Here is a 20355-nt window from a genome sequence, read left to right as displayed (position 1 = left end):
GTGTAGCGTACAGTCGTAAACGCGTTAACACTGATAGCAAGTAGTATGAGAGGTCAGAGGTACATTACATGTTGGTCATAAAGTTACAGAAGTGTCTGGCACTGGGACTGTTGTTAACATTCACAGTAATACAGAGGAAGGTCACTGTAGTTTGCAGAACGTGTTTGTTATTGAGCATGATTGCACCAGGTGTTTACATAGCTCAGGGCATGGCGAATTTAGGACACAGTGTCAGAACGTCTTCAAGGACGTGAAATAAGAAGGAATTGATAAAACGGGAAGAAATAGTGAGTGGAAGGGAAGTGGGCCGGGCCTCACATGAAACGAAGATAAACGAGGATTATTCCCAGAAAAATGCGTATGTAAATGCGGCAACTAAAAGAAGAAGGAGCGGGAAGTACTGTTTATTGCCTTCCTCTCTCTCTCTCTTTGTATCTCTCACTCTTTTCCTTTCTCCTTCGTTCAGTCTCTCGTTTCCCCTAGACCCTGTGGACCAATGATGATAATAAAATATCTCTTTCGTTTACATATATTTATAATGGATTACACACACACACACACACACACCGGTAGTTATTCTTATATAAACCGCACTCGTTAATATCTATACAGCTTACCTTAATGATACATTTAAGGCATCACACACACACACACACACACACACCTACTGCTGGTGTGAATCAGTGTCCTACAGAAACTCCATAGTCCTCAAATGTGTTCCGGAGTCGTAACAAGCGCCAACAAAATAGCCGGTAGTCTGTCTTGGTCGTGGCATCTCATACCCTCTTGCACCACCCGTGACCAGAGGGTTTAGCTGTGGCTCGTTCCTGGCCCCACTATGCACAGTCCATGGAGTAACCCTATCCTCAAAGGCTTTGGCACTTAGTCACGATACGATGCCAAGGATCGTGAAGGCTAGTCTTACAGCAGACTCATCCTCCTAAGTGATGGAGCCAGGTACTGCTGAGGGTGAACCATATGCTTCCCCTTGAGATACTGAGCCACTCGAAGCTATTCCTCCGTCATTGGCCGCATGGAGGCTCCCCACGGTCACCTTTCTGAACCAGGAACTGTATCCACACAACACCAGGAAATATGAACGTCATCCACTGCATAAAAGGGCTGAAAGGTTTTATTATCGGGCGTCTGTCGGAGCCAGTCAGCGTCATGTGTAGGAATACGCCGATGATTTAGAAGAAAATCGTTTACTACACATAAAAGTCTGTTCTGTCTTGGAATGTCTCGTCACTCGACTGATCCAAAATATGAGTGTTTTAGTGATTCACTGAAGAATGTGTGTAATCACTGCATCACTAGAGGGGTCTAGTCTTTTCGTATTTCACTGTTGAAGGCATTTGGTGTTCCTCAACATTAGAAGAGAAAGAAAATGGTGGAGGTCCAGCATTTTCTACGGTTGGTCGAGTCTTAGGTTTCATAATAGCCTTAGTGTCATGAAAGCTTCTTATTGTGGCCACAACGCCACTGAGGGAGGAGGAGGAGGAGAAGGGCGCTGAGACTCCGGATGTACAGGTTGGAGATGAGCCTGGCAGCTGGTTCACTCCCTCTCTGCCAAGAGGTGTTCCTTGTCTGGATGGTGACAGGCCATCACCGGTGCCTCGGACCCAGAGCCTTCTCCTGTTGTGTTCCTTTGGTGTTCCTGTGGGCCGTCCGGGAGCCCAGGTGAGGTGGAGGTTGGGTGCTCAGTGTCACCTAGACCATATACACCTTCCCCTGATTCACACAGACTGCCACCTAATCCATACATGCTGCCCTTTGATCCACAAACTTCTTCGTTTGTTCCACACATGCCTACCCCCATCCCAAACAATGATTCCCCTGATCCACACTCACCTTCACCTGACCCAAATACTTCTTCACCTGCTTCACAGCCATCTTCGCCAGACCCACACACACCTTCACCCGATCCACCCACACCTTCACCTGCTTCAGGCACGCTTTCCCCTGATCCATGCACATGTCCCCCTGATCCACACACATGTTCCCTTGATCCACACACATGTTCCCCTGATCCACACACATGTTCCCCTGATCCACACACGTGTTTCCCTGATGCACACACTTGTTCTCCTGATGCACACACATGTTCTGATCCACACACATGTTCCCCCGATCCATACACATGTTCTCCTGATCCACACACATGTTCTGATCCACACACGTGTTCTCCCGATCCATGCACAAATTTACCTAATCCACACACATTTGTTTGTGATCCACTTACCGGTGCCCCTTCCCCTGATCCACACACTCCTTCATGTGATCCAAACTTACCCTCACCTGATCCACACACGGCTCCACCTGAAACAGAAACAGATGCTGTCAAAAGCTTCGCCATATATCACAGACTGAAGAAAAGTTGTTATAATTGTGACGGTGTTGGTGTTGTTATGTTACTAACAGTAGTGTTGCAGTGGTAGTCGTGGTCACACGACAAGCACCTGGTCTAACTCCAAGACTGGCCACGTTCCTGTCCCCTACATTGCCTCCCCAGTCCCTGACCCTAAGACTAGCCTCGTCCCTGACCCCAAGACTAGCCCCGTCCTGACCCTAAGACTAGCCCCGTCCCTGAGCCTAAGACTAGCCTCGTCCCTGACCCTAAGACTAGCCCCGTCCCTAAGCCCAAGACTAGCCCCGTCCCTGACCCTAAGACTAGCCCCGTCCTGACCCTAAGACTAGCCCCGTCCCTGAGCCTAAGACTAGCCTCGTCCCTGACCCTAAGACTAGCCCCGTCCTGACCCTAAGACTAGCCCCGTCCTGACCCTAAGACTAGCCTCGTCCCTGACCCTAAGACTAGCCCCGTCCCTGACCCTAAGACTAGCCCCGTCCCTGACCCTAAGACTAGCCTCGTCCCTGAGCCTAAGACTAGCCCCGTCCTGACCCTAAGACTAGCCCCGTCCTTGACCCTAAGACTAGCCCCGTCCCTGAGCCTAAGACTAGCCCCGTCCCTGACCCTAGAGACCATTACCTTGGACGGTGACGGCCGAGAGGAGTGGGTGGTGGTAGCACGAGTGGCAACACTCCCTCTCGTGGCACTGCTGGTTCTGACACCGCAGGAGGCAGAAGGTGTTGTCAGCGGAGGTACCACCTCGCTGCCTGGTCATGAACTCCGGCTGTAGCGTCACCTGCAACACGTACAGATTCTCGTGAGGATAAACGCGCTCATACACACACACACACACACACACACAGGACCCAGCCGATATCTGTCGCGTGAGTCTAAAAGACGTGAGTCATTGTGATACACAGAAGTAAACAGAGAAAAAAGAAGAGTAGCTGTGAGAACTGAAGTGGAACTGAAGAACGAGAGGTGGATGGTAGTTGGGGGGAGTTCGTGAACTGGAGTGGAATTGAAGTGGGAGATATGAATGGTAGTAGAGGATTTCATGAGGGTGTTGAGAAGACTTCAGAAGCACTTCAGAGGAGTACTGCAGATGGATAATCAAGATTTCGATTCTCAAAGTAAAAATGTCAAAGATTCATTCACATAAGAGACTTCAGCCAGGAATTTCAATATGATGAACTTCAGGGATGTATATAAGGTGAAGATTTTCAGACGTGTGCCTAAGTTAGGTACTGAAGAAGCGTATCTCAAAGGAAGGCTAAGGGAGAAGGTTAATGAAAGCGTAACACGAAGGAATCCAGAGAGATAGAGATAGTGTGAGAGAAAGAGTCATAGAATAGTCAGGACAAGGTCTCAGAGCAGACCATCAGAATGTAAAGAGAGGCACAGAAGGAGACAGAAGCTCATCTACTTAAGGCAGGAGGACCTGGTGAGTGGCACGTACCTGGGTGACTCCCTCGTCCAGGAAGAACTGCCTGAGGGCCGTCTTGGTGGAGAGGTAGACCCTGGGGCTGCTGAAGACCACGTGTGCCGTCGCCACCACCTGCAGGATAAGAGGAGAGTTCATGAGAGTTGCAGGGGTGAGGAGTCGGTAAGGTATACACCGCTGTGAATGTGGACAAGGGTGCATTAGATTTACATCCGATGTTGGATGGGTAGGGAGGAGCCTTTGTCTCTACTATCCTGTCTCCATCTTGTGTCGCCATCTGTACACAAAAGGCTAAAACAGAGGTCATCTGTATACAAGAGGCTACAACACAGGTCACCTGTATACAATAAGCTACAACAGAGGTCATCTGTATACAAGAGCCTACACCACAGGTCATCTGTATACAATAAGCTACAAAGGTCATCTATATACAAGAGGCTACACCACAGGTCATCTGTTTACAAGAGGCTACAACAGAGTCATCTGCATACAAGAGCCTACAACACAGGTCATGTGAAAAAGGGTACAACAGGGAAGTCACCACTTATGGTACGAGTGTTTACCAGAATAACCACACACCCCAAGAATCCCCCGACCTTTCTGGTCTCCATAACCTAAGGTAACATCACATGACCCACCTTATCCGGGGTGAAGGTCCAGATGTGGAGGTGGTGGACGTTGATGATGGCTGGGAACTGGCCCAGTATCCTGGACTGGAACTGTTCCACGTTGATGTGGCCCGGGATGGTCTGGAGAAGGATGTGGCAACACTCCCTCCCTGCAGTGGACCAGATACTAGTGTTAGAAACACACTGTCACCGAGGAACTAAACTATCCATAGGTCAACCTACTTATAACACTAGAGATCATTTAGTTAGTGATATTTTGTTGCTAGCACATAGTCCCTACATTTTCTTCCGATACATTTTCTATGTAGTGATCGACTTTTCACAAGCAACATATATGCCCCAGTTAAGGCCAGCTCGCTTGAAAAGAAGACAAGCGAAGAACGAAAAGATTTGTCTGGGAAGAAAGGTTATAGGAAGAGAGAAAGATGAGAGGAGGTAGAGAACTGCACAGCTTTGACATCTGACGGAAGAAGGAGGAAACATAACGGTCAATCCTCGTATAGCTGGTCGCGACACATAAGCTGAGGGAAGCAGCAGCCAGACATGTACCATGGGTCCAAGTTTTGTGACTGGGACATGTACAGACAGCAGCAACATCGATTGACACTTAAAAAGAAATACAGGGAGAAATTTGAGTCTTAGTTCTGTAGGATTTAACATTTAAACCGTTCCTCCCGTTCCGAGATGCCGCACGGGCTGAAAAGTGAGAGAGGAAAATAGAAGTTCAGAGCGAGAATGAGAGAGAGGGTGTTACATTGAGGATGGGACGGGCGAGTGAGTTGAAACGTGTGAATGATATAATCGTCATCACAGAACATATGCCCACAAGATGACGGGAGGTTATGGAGAGAAGAAAGACAGTAAACAATAGGACACAACCCTGGTAAAGAGAGGGAAGTTACTCCCTCAAATACAGCTGCGGTGCCAGCTTGGAACGATGTATTAAGATATAGATAGAAGCCGTCAGGTACATTCTCGAGCGATGGTGGTGTTCCAACTCGGAGCCAAAGTATTGTACAAGTGTAATGGAGACGTGATTTTTTTTTCTTTGTTTGAAAGGAAATAACAGAAAATGGAGAATAACTAGATGTGAGAGATACATGTTCTCAAGTGCTGCGAATGAAGTAGAGTGCATTTTTGTATTCTGATGCCAGCAACCCATATGGAAATGATGTAACGAGAGAGAGGGAGAAAGAAAAAGTACTTCCCCATTCAGTCTCTTTCCATGTACAGTCATTTAATGACTGTTATAAGTGCTTACAACTCTCTGACTCATTCGCATATAACAATAGTTGGTCATAAAAATTCGTATGGTAAAGTCATTCGCTCCATTATTCTTATCTTAATGTTATTGTAGTGGGAAAGTAATATTTTGTTACTATATAGAGTAAGTCGTGTGTTTCGTACATTATATAGTGTTAATTAGCTTCAGATTTGTATTTTGGATCGAATATGTTGAATATATAATAGCAAGGGGTATCGTTTACCGTACACAGAAAACGTTCATCTGAAATGGGATTAGAGAAAACGTTGTTTTGTGTTGGGGTAACTAAAGCATATGACGTACCGTAGGGGTAACTAAACCAGGCGAGGAGTGCTGCCGAAGTCACTGCCAGGGCTGGGTCTATGTACAGAGCTAAGGTACCGCTGTTGTTCCAGTAGACCACGATTGCACATATCTCGACGAGCACCAGACCTGTACATCAGAAACCAAAAGTGAGTGACTTGTACATACGTACATACACCCGAAAACAGTAGGCATGTACATATCTCCTACACGTCTGTCAGACTATGCCCCAGTGTGGAAATCTCTCTCTCTCTCTCTCTCTCTCTCTCTCTCTCTCTCTCTCTCTCTCTCTCTCTCTCTCTCTCTCTCCATCTATCTGTCTATCTATCTATCTATATGAGTTGCTGGAGACGCACCGCAGTTATCCCTGAGGACTTCCTTGATCACTTGTCGTGCCCTGTGAGGGTCGTCGGTGCCTGACTTGTCGTTCCTGGAGGAGAGCATCCGTCTGCCGGTCTGGACGTCCTCCTGGGTCACCTGTCGTCCCACCCACACGCTGCCCGCGTCCCGCATCTCCAGGAAGCAGCCCTGGTGGTGGGTGTAACCTGCAGGAGGGAGGGAGACTCGGTAGAATAAATGTGAACCTCCACGCTGTCCGTAGACTAAGACATTACCGCATGCGACCTCTGCCATCCCTAATGACACGGGGGAACATTCGCCATCATGCAACACCCTCACGATCTACTCATGCTACACAGAGGACGTCAGGAAGGCATCACAGAGGCCCACAACCGCTGCTTTATCCCCGAGAGATCTGCAAGACTTCACACACCTGATGTGCTCTGGATCAAGCCTTGCAGCGGGCGAGACCGGTCCTTCTACCACAGCAAACGCTAACCTCAACAAGGCCCCTCTGTCACAGTCATCCACCCCTCCTCCACCCCAGATATGCACCGCGGAGAAATGACATCCCCCTACCAAGCTACAGCACTTGAAACGGTCCGACAACAGTGGCAGAGGAAGGTGAAGGTGTCGAGTGGTTTGTGCAAATACACTCCCCTCCTATCTCCCTGTGTTAATTGCTTCTCTCACGGAGAAGCCTTTCGGCTTTTGAGCAACTCCTTCGCCACCCTCTGCGAGAGACTCCCTCCCTCACCTTGACATCACCTGCCATCTGACGCCCCCTGAGTCACTGCAAGGATTTGAAGTCGCCAGACAGTCTCACAGCCTCGAGCTGACATCTCATGATGAGAGCCTCAAGGTGAAGCGTTGTATCATACCACACGAAAATGCACAACGATTTCTCCTATATACAAGCAGAGGGGATGGTTGATCCCCTCTGCTCCTTCATCAGTCCCTCTCTCCAGCAGCTGCAGTGTCCTGCTGTCGACTGGACGCCTTCGTACGTGTCCCCACTACCCAAGTCATCAAGACTTGTCTCTCGCATTCTTACGACTCTCAGTACCATCTCCCCGATTACCCAGTCTGCTCCAAAGCTCCGTCTTCAGATAACGTGTACACAGACGTTGCATGTATCTTTGATCATCAGCAGTTTCGTGAGACTTGAAGACCTCTATCGCCCACTGCATCGTCAGCGACCAAGACTGTATTGATAAAGACGCGAGAGTTCTGTGGCTCACATCTTGTGCTCCCTCACCCTTTCAAACGAAGTAGAGACCTACCCTACCGATGGAAGTTACGTCGATGGCTCTGACACTAGTATTTCCCCAGACAACAACAACTGAAGTCCACGTCTTTCTCTAGGACCCACCTTCACCAGCCCTCAGAACTGCACCACACCCAACCACGTCATTTGTCAATCAACCCACGACCGTCGTCGTACACGTCTGTGTTGCCCTCAACCATATATATATATATATATATATATATATATATATATATATATATATATATATATATATATATATATCCTAACACTCGTATTGTCTCACTGGGTCCCAGTCCACTTCCATCATTCTCTTTGGTGACAATTTGAAGGATGAACTAAGCTAGTAGGTACACCTTAGTACCATCGTGGAATAGAGATATCGTTTCTGTATTCTTCGTAAACTCAGGACACCCTAACCCCCCGCACCTGAACTCAAGAACATATACAGAACTTTAATGATCTCCCATCTGGTCTACCTTCCCTATCCACCACTGGGACTGCTGGGAGAAGTGCATGAAAATAGGTAGTCAAGATCATCCTCCGTCTCCCTTTACACCACCTAGGATTAAGAGCCACTTGACACGTTGATCCTCACGATTCTCACCCACCCCGCACCATCCTCACCACCGTCACCCTGGTAGATATCTCGCATCACTCTTCCCCGTGTTGCATTTCGGCACCGTCACCACACCATCCCATTTCGTACAGACTGCTGCAAGAACTGCCCCATCCCAAACACTCAGAACCTCACCAACAACCAGTAGATTATATACCGACCTCTGGTTTTTTTTTTTTTTTTTTGCTAAATATGACTTCCAGCATCCAAATATTTACACACATTAGATATTTTATGTTCCGCCCAGACACAGACTTTTATATTCACACGTTCTTTCACACATCACACAACTATATTTTTTTTCTACACAAGATAAGGTTCATTTATATATATTAAACTCATAAAAGAACTCGCAAGCATTCATAAGCTTAAAACTAAATGTTCACATAAACATTGTACACACGAACAGGAGAATATCATTAATCAAAACGTTTTAAAGAATGTTTAAATGCGTAATCTATTATTAGCCAACACAGAGTAGTGAATAAACTTAACAACACACCATTCAATCAATGATCATGACACGTTGTGATGATGATTGGCTACGAACTATCACTTTAAACATCGAAAAGATTCAAATATTGAATGCAAAGATATCTAAATGACAAACACACACGTGTGAAATTTTCCGACGTTTTGGTTATATCAAATACACAAAGTATATAATGAGACATTTGAACAAGGTAAGAAAACATTCATCCACCAGATATTGGAAAAAAACAGACATTTCAACATCGCACGTCACATTATTTAGAATTTAAACATTGGAAACATTACACATTCAACCATCATACATTCGATCTGTAAATGTACATCGAACAAATGTTAAACATCAAACAGTCATACACATAAACATTCATACATCTTACATTCAAATGTTACTTGAAACATTGAAAATTCAGACATCAGGTTTTCACACCCGCTTAAATTTAGAGAGCAAAAATCTAGACCTGATATGAACCGCAGGTCCACACTGCATATCGCTGGTCCACATTGTGTCCCATGCAAGACCACTGTTCCACTGTGTACCACTAGTACAGTGTGTACCATACAGAACCACTCACTGTTCCGCTGTGTACCGCTGGTCTAGCATGTACCCTGCAGGACCGCTAATGCATTGTATACCACTGGTCCATGACATTACCGCTAGTCCACTGTGTACCGCTGGTCCACTGTGCACCACTGATCCACTGTGTACCGCTGGTCCACTGTGTACCGCTGGTCCACTAAGTGTACCGCTGGTCCACTAAGTGCTGGTCCAGACGAGAGAGAGAGAGAGGCAAGCAGGCAGGACTAACCGCCGATGAGGCAGAAGACGACAGCGTTGAGCATCAAGCCAATGCCCCCCAAGGCCGTCACGCTCAGCGGGTGGTGCATAGCATCCTGTAGAACACAGTCATTATAACTACACCTTTACGTGGGCTCTCTACACGCTAGGACACCTGTACACAACATTACTCCGCTGTACGAGAGTGGGAGGTTCGTCTGGGATTGAGAGAGAGAGAGAGAGAGAGAGAGAGAGAGAGAGAGAGAGAGAGAGAGAGAGAGAGAGAGAGAGAGAGAGAGAGAGAGAGCGTCTTGCGTAACTCGATATTTTCATAATTTAGATACGAATGAAGTAGAGTCACTTCGTCCATGTCTAATTATATTTCATATTCACAAATTACGTTAAAGATAATTCTATTACTATATACGATCATGGAAGTGAATACAGTATACTATTATGATTTAATCCTATCCCTTACAGTAACTCTCCTAACCACCAATTTTCCTCAGGAATGACGTAAATGTCTTCACTTCGCATGAACCATAGGACCAGTACAGTGATAGAGTCACATGTTGGAATTAAATGCTTCATTATCAACAAAATCGCGAAAAATGATATCGACCCGCCACTATAAATACACTGATCACTGGTTGCGGCAGCGCCCTAGTCGCTTTGCGCACCTGTCTGCGCATGTGGCCACCATGGCGTGCGGGAAGGGAGAATGAGTATGGAGGTTACCTGATGTCCGGCGTGCACGGCAGTTTGGATGGACTCTAAGGCCACGCTGAAGCACAGGGAAGTCAGGAAGAGCAGCGTGGTCAGCATGGACACCACCTCCAGCCTAGCCCACCCGAACGTGTTGAGGAGCGACTGGGGTCCGCAGCTCACCTGCCGGACAGCATCAGTCACATGGAAGCTTCTGTGAAATGTGCAGAGTTATGGATGCGAAAAAAGACGGTAAGAAACCAGGACCTTGGAACATACTGTGGTGATCAAGACGTCACAACATCCAGCCAATATTTAACAGATGGGAGAGAGCAAGGGACTGCTGCAGGAAGATGAATGGAACAAGGAACATCAAAACTAATGAAAAAGTAATAATGCGAATAAGGCGGAGGATCATCCAGAACTTTATTATGTAAACATCAGGAAAAGTTAATTATGTGGAAAGTTTGGTGTGCAAAACACTGGAAACATATGTTGAAAACAAATGGTTGTTCCGTTATGAAATATAGATAAGGAGGAAGTCGACTGTGTCTCCCTAGGCTGCTTAGAAAGCATTTGATCCTCTTGTAAAAGATGAAGCTGGGGAAGAAATTGTAAACACAAGACAACACGGATCTCAAATTTCAGCCTCGATACACCAGATGTCCACCACGTCTTACACAGGTTATATTACCAATACAAAAACATGCATGTAACCCATGATTACATAAGATACAGACTAAATTTTGTTGTTAACTGTTTTGTAAGAATATGATATATACTACCCTTCTGAGAAAGATATTAAATTCATACGACTATAGGCAAGGATAACTAGATTTTTTCTGAAAATATGCGAATCATTAGCAATGAAATATAAACTGGAAAAAAAGGTGTGTTAATGAAAGTGTATATTGTACATAGAGTTTGGAGACTGTGTATCAGCGTGTTTCTTGCTGTCAAAATAATGTATTTCAACATATGGTCGGATGATGAACAAAAACGTTAAGAAAACGGGGCTCGAATTGTTATCGAGGTAACTACGTTAGATAATATACCCCCAACAAGTCTTACCGAAGTAGTCATAGTGAAACAGTGAAATCATACGCGAGATCTTGAACCATCTGTTGATCAAAAGCAGCGAAGAAGTTTCAAAACTTCAGGGCGAGTTTACCAAACCCGCGAAAACTTAATCCAGTTTATGATAAACTCAACTGTTTTGAAAATACAGTGAATGAATTTTCTCAATCATATCACCGGCCATTAAAACATATGTAATCAACTGCTTCTTGCTGTACGCATTAGCTCTCTCAAATAGTGTTGACAACAACGTTAGAATAACCATCAGCGTTGCAACAGTTCGACGACCATTGCGCGCGAAAGGACCTAAATATACGCATATCAGGAGTAAGATAAGTAGCAGGGAGACAAGTGGCTCAGCACAGCTGCAGACGATGGAGGCAAAGTGAATCTGTACAGTCACTCGTATTCCCTACTGCCTCTTATATGCATGACCAGCTACACAAACAAACATGTCCCGTAGTTTATGCCGAGCTCTCTGGCCAACACTCCGGACAAGGCTAGCCTAGCCAACCCGAACGAGATAGTAAAGATTTCGAGGTATTGAGAGGTACAGATTTAGTCCACGTACAGCTAACGAATCTCAAAGGTTAACGAAGAATGAGGGATTCCTCAGAGGAAGTGGGTGTGTTGGTCTCCCTGACTAGTGGTCGGGCAAGACGTCCTGGTCCTTCGTAAGCTTAAATGAAGCCGTCTTAGGGAACTGACCAAGAGGGAGGCAATGGGAATGTTCCCTAGTAGTGGATGAGGAACACGGGACTGGCCGAGGAGGCAGGAGATTGTTTCCCGAAGTAGTCTGTGGCTTGACACAGGGTACCTCCCCAGGTGCTCTCTCCTCACGACCCTAACAGAACGTAAGTGTTGTCGCCTTACGTCCGTCCGTCCAACTCGCTCTGGTTATTTTTGTCACAACAGACTCCACTGCCTCGACAACACCCGCCAGCTGCTACACACCCACACCTACCTGCCTCTCCTCACCCCTCCTCCCCTTAGCCAGAACCACGCCTCTAGCTCCACCTCGCGGCCACATCCCAACCCTTCCCTCACTCAGTCTACCTCCGTAACTTACCTTAATGCACATCGATATTTGGAAAACTCCGCGTACTCAAGACTCTCGAGTAAGGGCTTACCCATGCGTCATATCTGGTGGAAGATAAAGAGTGTGTGATTAAACTGGGTTGACTTTAAACTCACTTGAGGGACCAGGATTAAACCCCAAACTCACCTTCATGGTCAGGAGGCATCCGATGAGGGAAAGGACGTTGTAGAGAGCATGGTAGGCCTCAACCCTGAGCGTGAGGGAGTGTGTGAGGTGAGCGGCTGCCAGGAGCCCCACAGAGAAGGCCAGGGTGGCTGCCAGCACCAGCCACAGCTTGACCCGGGGGATCTGCCCAAGCAGTGGGTGGTGGCTCTTCTCTCCCATCTTCACCACCACCACCTTCTATCCCTCACACTGGACAGACACACACACACACACACACACACACCTGCCCACCTGAAATGCACGTGTCCAGAGCTCAACTCTGTGTGTCTCGGGGTGATCTATCTACTTGACCGCAAACATGGTTAGCTATGAAATGGTTTTAAAGTGTTTGTTTAAGACATTTGTGCAGCTGGCTAGCCGAACATCAAATAGAGCTTACGCCCACATTTACTTGTAGATTGTTCTCTGTCCGTCTGTCTCCTCTTCGTCGAGTCGTGCCCTCGGGCAAAGAAATGATTTGTCACACGTCCCTTCGAGTTAATATCGTGGTGGTGGCTTGGTCCTGGCGGGGTGTGTGCGTGCAGTTGCAGCAAGTGGCGCTGTGAGGGACTGATGATACTACGTCTTTGCAGGTAACGTAGAGGGTAGTGATCACATCCTAAGAATAACAGGTTGATGTCATTCTTGATAGAGGGGACGGTTGTAGGTGAATAATCCACGATTTGATCTAAGGATAGAAAGGAACGATAAGGGAAGCTTGTAAAAACGTGGGAAATATACTAAAGGCTCGGAAGATGTCCCACACGAGAGAAGTGAGTATGTGACAATGATGGGCGTGGGCCAGTCTGAGGTTGCGTCAGGGTTGGGCAGGGACTTGATTACTCTTTGTTTGGGGCGGACGTCGACTGGTGTGAGGTTGTTTGTTACCCTGTGGATTAACTACGATCGTCCTTTTTGCTTATGTGATATAACCTGGTGATGTTAGTGCTGGTGTGACCATCCTAGGTAGAACAGGACACCATGGATCTTCCTTTGTTTAGATGAAACAGTGACAACAGAGGGATTCCACTCAATTGGAAAAGGAAGGAAAGATAATAGAACGTGGGCAGAGGCGAGAGGACGGTGTGTGTGTGTGTGTGTGTGTGTGTGTGTGTGTGTGTGAGAGAGAGAGAGAGAGAGAGAGAGAGAGAGAGAGAGAGAGAGAAGAGTTGCAATGAGGAGTGTGGTTGAAAGTGCAGGTGTTGGAATTATCTCTGATGGTGCTAGGAGCTGAGGACAGATGGACGAGACGGTCTGATGGTGCTAGAAGCTATGGACAAGTGAGACGGTCTGATTGTCATGGGAGATGAGGGCAAATGAGTGTGATGGTCTGATGGAGCTGGGAGCTGAGGATAAGTAGGGTGAGGCTGTCTGGTGTTGTGAGCGGAGAACAAGTAGGTAGAGACAGTCTGCTGGAGCTGGGAGCGGAGAACATGTAGGGTGAGACGGTTTGATGGAGCTGGGAGCTAAGAAAAAAAGTAGGGCGAGACGGTCTGCTGGAACTGGGAGCTGGGAACAAGTTGGGTGAGACCATCTTATTCAGAAATGGCTCTTCGGTCAACATAGAAATTTAGAGACGTGGGAGATAATCGTATGCCAAGAGGACTGTCCTGATGATGTGACACTCTCGAGTGAGGGGGTCGAGAGAGGGAGGGGTACAGATGAAGGCTAAAGCTGAATGGTGGAGAGGCAGGATGAGGAAGTGACCCGGCCGTGAGGACGGAGTGCCTCGATGGAGGAAGGGCAGTAGTACGTCGAAGGGATGCAGGAGAACCTTGCTTCAGCCGATCTCCTTGTATAACTGTGGAGAGCATGAAGGACACCATCTCTTCTGTCAGACCTTGATGCTGCAGCATTGCATTGTCCACCGATGCCTCCCCAGTGGAGAGAAAGAGTATAACTCAATGTTGGTCATATGATGTATACCATGTACACCCACGGTACACCACTACAGAACAGTGTCTCTCCTTATCACTAACTTAGGCCTCCAGTCCTCATTGTTTGTGGACACGGTAAACACTTCCTTGACAGTGTTAAGTCTCGATATTGAATACACGTTGTCCCAATAGCCCATATTTGTCTCTAACATCCATAAAAATATCTAATTCTCTAAATTCAAGTCTGTCAATTGCTTGTCCAGTCGTGCGCGAGCCATACTGGTGGATGTAAACAAACCTAGCCTTCCAAGGTTAAGTTTGATGAGTTTCATGGGCTATATGAAAGGCTGTATTCACTACACTCTCATCTTCATCATTCAGTACTTCACTGTTGATCTTATTCTGATAAATGACCTAAACCCTTCGTCTGTAGTACATCATCTGTTGCCACAGGGTCGGATCTAGTGTTGGCCACAACGAGGCAAGCGGTGTTGCAACGGGTGTAGTGGGGTGTTGAGGTGACCCAACGCAAAATAAGCTGTTCCAGTTCCGGATGTTTTTAAGTCTACAGTGTGAGGCGGTTGTAGAGTGTTGATGTTAAGACGTATTGCCGACACAAGTGTGCTCGCTAAGGTGCTGGTTGTGCAAGCGTTGTGTATAGGACAGCTTAAAACAGCACAGACTGAGTCAGTTTTTCCAACTCCTTCCTCACATCAGCACGATCCCCCTGAATATGACGGCCTAGCCTTTCACCTGACTATATGACGAGTAGATCAGAATCATCGTACATCAGGGTCGTATCATCGTGCTCAAGGGGATGTGATGTTGTGGACTCAAGGGGTCGTAAAGTCGTGTTCGATGTCATTCATCAGGTCATTATCAGGGTCGTCTGCTGTCGTCGGTCGTTTACCCAAGCTAGGGTAAAGAAGTCAGTGACAATAACATAACTAAACAAATTGGATTTAGTGACTGAATGATCTGAACAGAGAAAAAATATATCCATAGCAAAAAGAAAACATTAACTATTACGTACAGATTTGTCTTTTCTTTTTTTAAGTCTCCTGCTCACTGTCATTCACGGCTCGCTTCTTTTGCCTGTTCACTGTCCTCGTCTGCTATTCACTGCTTTATACGACTTACTGTTGCCCACTGTTTTATTGTTGTTTGCCGTTCGCTGCCGTCTACTGTTCGTTCACTGCTGTCTACTACGCATTGCCATCTGTTGGTCACCGTTGGCTGTCATGCACCGTCCACTATGGATCGCTGTTTGCTGCTACTGTCATACTCTCTCCTCGTCAGTGCTCTTCACTGTTGCTCACAGTTCTCTAACATCCATGCTTCGTGTCGGATCACTGTTCACCGCCGTTCAGTCCTCACTGTTCTACCTGGCGCAGTGACTTTACCCATCGACTCCCAAGTCACCGCTGTTCACTGTATTTAAACCACAGTCAATTGATGCTGCTCAGTATACACTATTCACTTCCCTCCGCAGTCGGTTAGAGTTAGCATTCATCACTTATTTTGTTTGCAGTTTCAGAGCAGTCACTGCTGCAGTGCTTACCTGATCCTGTCTTACTGTGTTGGCGATCGCTTCTTCCTCTTCACTGTTAGTTTACAGTTCAGTGCTCTTCCATCTTTGCCTGACGTGGTCGATATGAACCGTTGATAGCGCCAACCCAGCTCACCGGTCACTTATTTCTCACTGTTCACTGTGGGTTGGCATTGTTCCATGTTTTTTTTAAACATTCGTACTCAGAAACAGTCACTGTTAATCTCTCTCAATGTAGTAGCGCAATGAGAGTTCACCTGTTTACCTTTTTTTCAATGTTCATCATTATTCGTCCTTTTTTAAGCCTTGAGAATACTGTCAGCGAGTCCCATTTCACTGTCGTGTCTCGCGGACAGGCTTACGGGTCACCTTTCACTGTCTGTGAGCACTGTAGTGGACCGCGAAAGTTGAAAGCAAAAGAGAGAGAGAGAGAGAAGAGAGAGTGTGTGTGTGTGAGCGAGAGCGAGCGGTGCGGTAAACTCGACAGCCGCTACTGATTGGACCATCCTGTTGCCCGTATCTCAGGCTTCCTCGTGGGTGGTGGGTGGTGGGGTGGCGGGTGGCTTCTAGGGGTGGGAGGGCAGGGGTAGATGAGTGTTGAATAGCCCAGATGTACTGAAGACGTCGTACGGACTTGGTAGCTGTAGGGACATCTTTACACGATTCACCTTGGCCTCTCGTCACTCATTCAAGCGAAATCCCAATTTACTGGGCGGGTGGAATGAACCTAGTGATGGAATGGTGATTGTGGACAACATTCAGATGTTTAAGAAGTTAAATGGTACTGGGGAATAGATCGAGAGATGGGGCGTCCCACGGGTGTAGAACAACCTCCCCATTCAATGCAAATAAGTATTTACAAACAGGTAATTACAGGTATTTGCAGATAAAGATGACAGTTTGATCTGCAAGTGTATATATTGAGCGTAAAATAATGTGTCGACTAATAAACTTAACGTGAAAATTATTCATTCGGATTAAGGGACAAGTTAATGGTGTATAGAACAGAGACATCTGGGTAATTACCTACAGTAATAGTCTCGAGCCAAGGCCGTGTGAGAGATAATGACGACCAGACTTCATATCTCAGCGTCTCCAGATAACGTAGGGAGGGAGCTTCTGTACCTGGGAGCTTTGAGAGACGGGTCAAGCAGCAGCCCTCGAATCGTTTCGTCTTGGTGCATATTATGCTCATTACGGTTTCATCTAACATTTTCCTACGTATCTCTGTTCCGTTGTGTCTGTTCTTCTGCCTCAGCCACTCTCTGTTTCTCTTCAGCTGTCTCAGAAGTTGTTCCTGTTTCCTGTTATATATTATGAACACGTCTCCGATCTCGGTGTTTTGGTGTTACGTTCGTTTAGTTTCACTGTTCTGTCTCATAGATATGTAAGAGATCATTCTCACCCTCCTCTCTGACGCTTTCCATTCGTTTCTTCTTCATTCCTCTGGTTGCATTTTCCCCGTGAATCCCTTCAAATGGATTTGATTTTATCATACCATTGGTTATATTTATCATGTCTCTTTTCCTCTACCACTTGATAACAACTCTTAATGATCTTTATTTCGTCAGTTGCTTAATTTTTCCTTCCAGTTGTTGTATACGATCCTTTTTCTTTACCATTGCCTGTAATTTCCCTAACCCTATGGTTCCAGATGGTTCATCCTTTAATTCTTCTCTGATATGTTTCTTCATCCATTGCTCTCACAGTTCTCTTCATTCATACCTCTCCTGGTAAACCTTGTTACAACTGAAGGGTCATGTTAATCTATTTGACTCAGTTTTTGGCTTGGTTTGACTCAGTTTTTGGCTTGGTTTGACTCAGTTTTTGGCTTGACTCAGTTTTCGGCGTGACCCATCTTTTGGTTCAATAGTCTAGCCTAGCTGTGGAATCTTAGGTATGCTAATGCTGTCATTCTTAGTCTCAACTTGAAGATCACGAATCTCCTCACTCAGAATTTCAGAACAATCATTTTTACATGCTTCATCTAGAAGTTCACTCCCATACTTGTGATTCTAACCACAAAAACTAAAAGATTTCAGGCTAGCATTTAAGGTAGTGTAGTTGTCTATTAGTAATAAGGTTTTCATTTCCTGTTACAATCCTGTAAATATTTTTTTATTTCATAATTTCTTTATTCTCTAAATCACACACATTCACATGAATTCCTTGTTTATCATTTATTTTTCCTTACATAATGACCACCAAAAATTTCAGCATATCGTGCTTGGCGCCTACAGATACATGATACATTTAAGAAAAATCGCATACTGGGGTCTATATGGTGTCTCATCCCTGCCTGAACTTGTGTATGCAGTAGGTCTGAAGCAGCATTTAAGACCATTTGTATCTTCAGTGAAAGATGAGATTGGCTTGGGTGCTCCTGTCTGCCGCACCTGTTAATATATGTGCCCTGTAGTTTGTCTATCAGCTTCCAGAAGTTTGTCTACCAGTGTCTAGAAGTTTGGTTGCCTGTGTCCAGTAGTCTGTCTGCCAACTTGTCTGATAGTCTGTCTGCCAGCGTTCATTGATTTTAGTTTGTCTGCCATTGTGCAGTAGTTTGTCTGCCAGTCTCCAGGAGTCTATCTGCTAGTGTCCAGGAGTTTGCCTATCAGTTTCCCGTAGTTTGTTAGATAATTCGTCTGCCAGTGGCCAGTAATTTTTCTGCCAGTCTCAGTCATTTTTCAGTCTTCAGGAGCTTGGCTGTTGTCATCTTATGTGGCAGGTTGTCTGCTAATATCTAAAAGCTTCTCAGCGACCATTAATTTCTCTGTGAATCTTTCGTAGTGTCTGTCAGTATCAGTAGCGTGTCTGTCAGTATCAGTAGCTTGTCTGCCAGTGTCCAGTAGTTTGTCTGTCACCTCGTCTAGTAGTTTGTCTGCCTGTTCCCAGTAGTTTCTTTGCCAATTTCCATTAGGCTGCCAACCTGTCCAGTCATTTGTCTACCAGTGTCCAGTAGTTTGTTCGTCAGTCTCTGGTAGCAGTTTGTCTGCCATTCTGTTTTTGGTAGTATGTATGCCATTATCTGGTCGTTTGTCCGTCGGTGTGTGGTAAATTGTTCTCGAGCCTGCCCATTAGGTCACACATACATACATCAGTTTGTTACTGTATATTACTACGCTCGTATAACATTAGTGTGTCCTATTTTCTCAATGAATTTCAAAACCATTTGAAAAAAAAAAAGGTTTACCTATAGATCCTTGACAAGTACCTTTGTGATATCCATCGGGTAAGTCCAAAGGCAAGCACATACAAGATAACGATAATGGATAGTCCTCGAGCTGCACTTATTTCTTATCTCTTTATTCAATTAAAGTGTTTGTCAAATATCACAAGCACCAGTTGATAATGTCTCATTTCAGGTCAGTTTGTTCTTTTTCCTGGGAAATAATGTACGATAGGTTTCAGAAGTCTAGATAAACGCTTGTCTGAGAGCTTCTAGTGAAGGTTAAACATACATGTTATCGAAAATAGAATAGAGAGAGAAACAAGAAACTAGACTTGAAACGTCATACATTGCACTGAAATATATAATGACTTCAATACATTGCTCAATTTTTTTTTACGGTGGAGGCTCCAGCCACGGACAAAAGTCTACATCAAGGCCGGACCTTAACTGAAATATAAAGAGGTTAAAGAAAGGGAAGAGGAAGAGAAGAGGAAAAGTACTTACGAATTTTGGAGCAAGTGAAAAACCTGTCTTTTAAAAAGTACCAGGCAAGATTGGAAGAACATGAGACGTGAGAGAATTGCAAAGCTTCGAGCTGTACAGAAACAATAATTATAATAATGGCCACCCTCGAGTTGTCAACGGCCACACAGTAATCATGTGACGCAGTAGCTTGCCGAGTATTACATGTTCCTGCTAATGGAGAGGGCCCACAAGCAGCCAGTTCCCTGGAGCAAAACCCAAAATAATCCTTATTAAAGAGGGAAAGTGAATCAACATTGCGGCGTAAGACAAGTGGATCGTTTTAAAAGTTGCTTGGGAGAGTCGGACTTATTTTGAATCAACTTTGTCAAGTGAGGATGCTGAGCTAAAACTACCCCAGATGTGAGCAGTACTCCATAAAAGGACAGATCAGTATAAACGGAGCAACTGATTGGAAGAAAAGTAGTTTCGAATACTAAACAGGATTTCCAGTTTCTTAGAGGCAGACTGAACCATTTCCGTAATGTGGGGTTTCCAAGATAAAGTGTATATTATAGTAATGTCAAATATGTTCACTGAGTCAAGATAGAATTACAGAACCATCAAAGGAGAGAGGAAAGTTGCGAGGAATTTTCTGTAGAGAGATGGGCAGAAACTATGTCTTGAGGTATTAACCTTAACCAGGTTTCATCTACCTCTCTGAGGTATCCTTTCCAAGTCTGAATTTATTAAGGAAGTTGTGTTGAGACGGAGATGCAGCTCATTTGAGAGAA

The 20355-nt window shown here is 45.6% G+C and overlaps 1 protein-coding gene across 4 annotated transcripts; it reads right to left on the bottom strand.

The window, feature by feature from the left end:
• Positions 1-517: 517 nt before the first annotated feature.
• ZnT77C (Zinc transporter 77C) lies at positions 518-16432 on the bottom strand. Of its 4 annotated transcripts, none has more exons than XM_071661516.1 (11): positions 12917-16432; positions 12487-12756; positions 10218-10367; positions 9511-9595; positions 6344-6532; positions 5988-6116; positions 4430-4569; positions 3807-3905; positions 2987-3143; positions 2168-2319; positions 518-2125 (listed from the first exon to the last, which is right to left on the bottom strand). In XM_071661516.1, the coding sequence occupies exons 2-11, from the start codon at positions 12682-12684 to the stop codon at positions 1556-1558; spliced, it is 1869 nt and encodes a 622-aa protein (XP_071517617.1). In that variant the 5' UTR covers positions 12685-12756; positions 12917-16432; the 3' UTR covers positions 518-1555. The 4 variants fall into 4 exon arrangements, with proteins under 4 accessions (XP_071517617.1, XP_071517462.1, XP_071517371.1 ...); XM_071661361.1 differs by having other exon boundaries at positions 518-2319; positions 12917-13192; positions 15415-16431; XM_071661270.1 differs by having other exon boundaries at positions 518-2319; positions 15415-16431.
• Positions 16433-20355: the final 3923 nt, after the last annotated feature.

This window comes from Panulirus ornatus, chromosome 1 (assembly GCF_036320965.1).
Source record: "Panulirus ornatus isolate Po-2019 chromosome 1, ASM3632096v1, whole genome shotgun sequence".
NCBI classification, from domain to species: Eukaryota; Metazoa; Arthropoda; class Malacostraca; order Decapoda; family Palinuridae; genus Panulirus; species Panulirus ornatus.
This window is presented reverse-complemented; position numbering and strand designations above follow the sequence as displayed.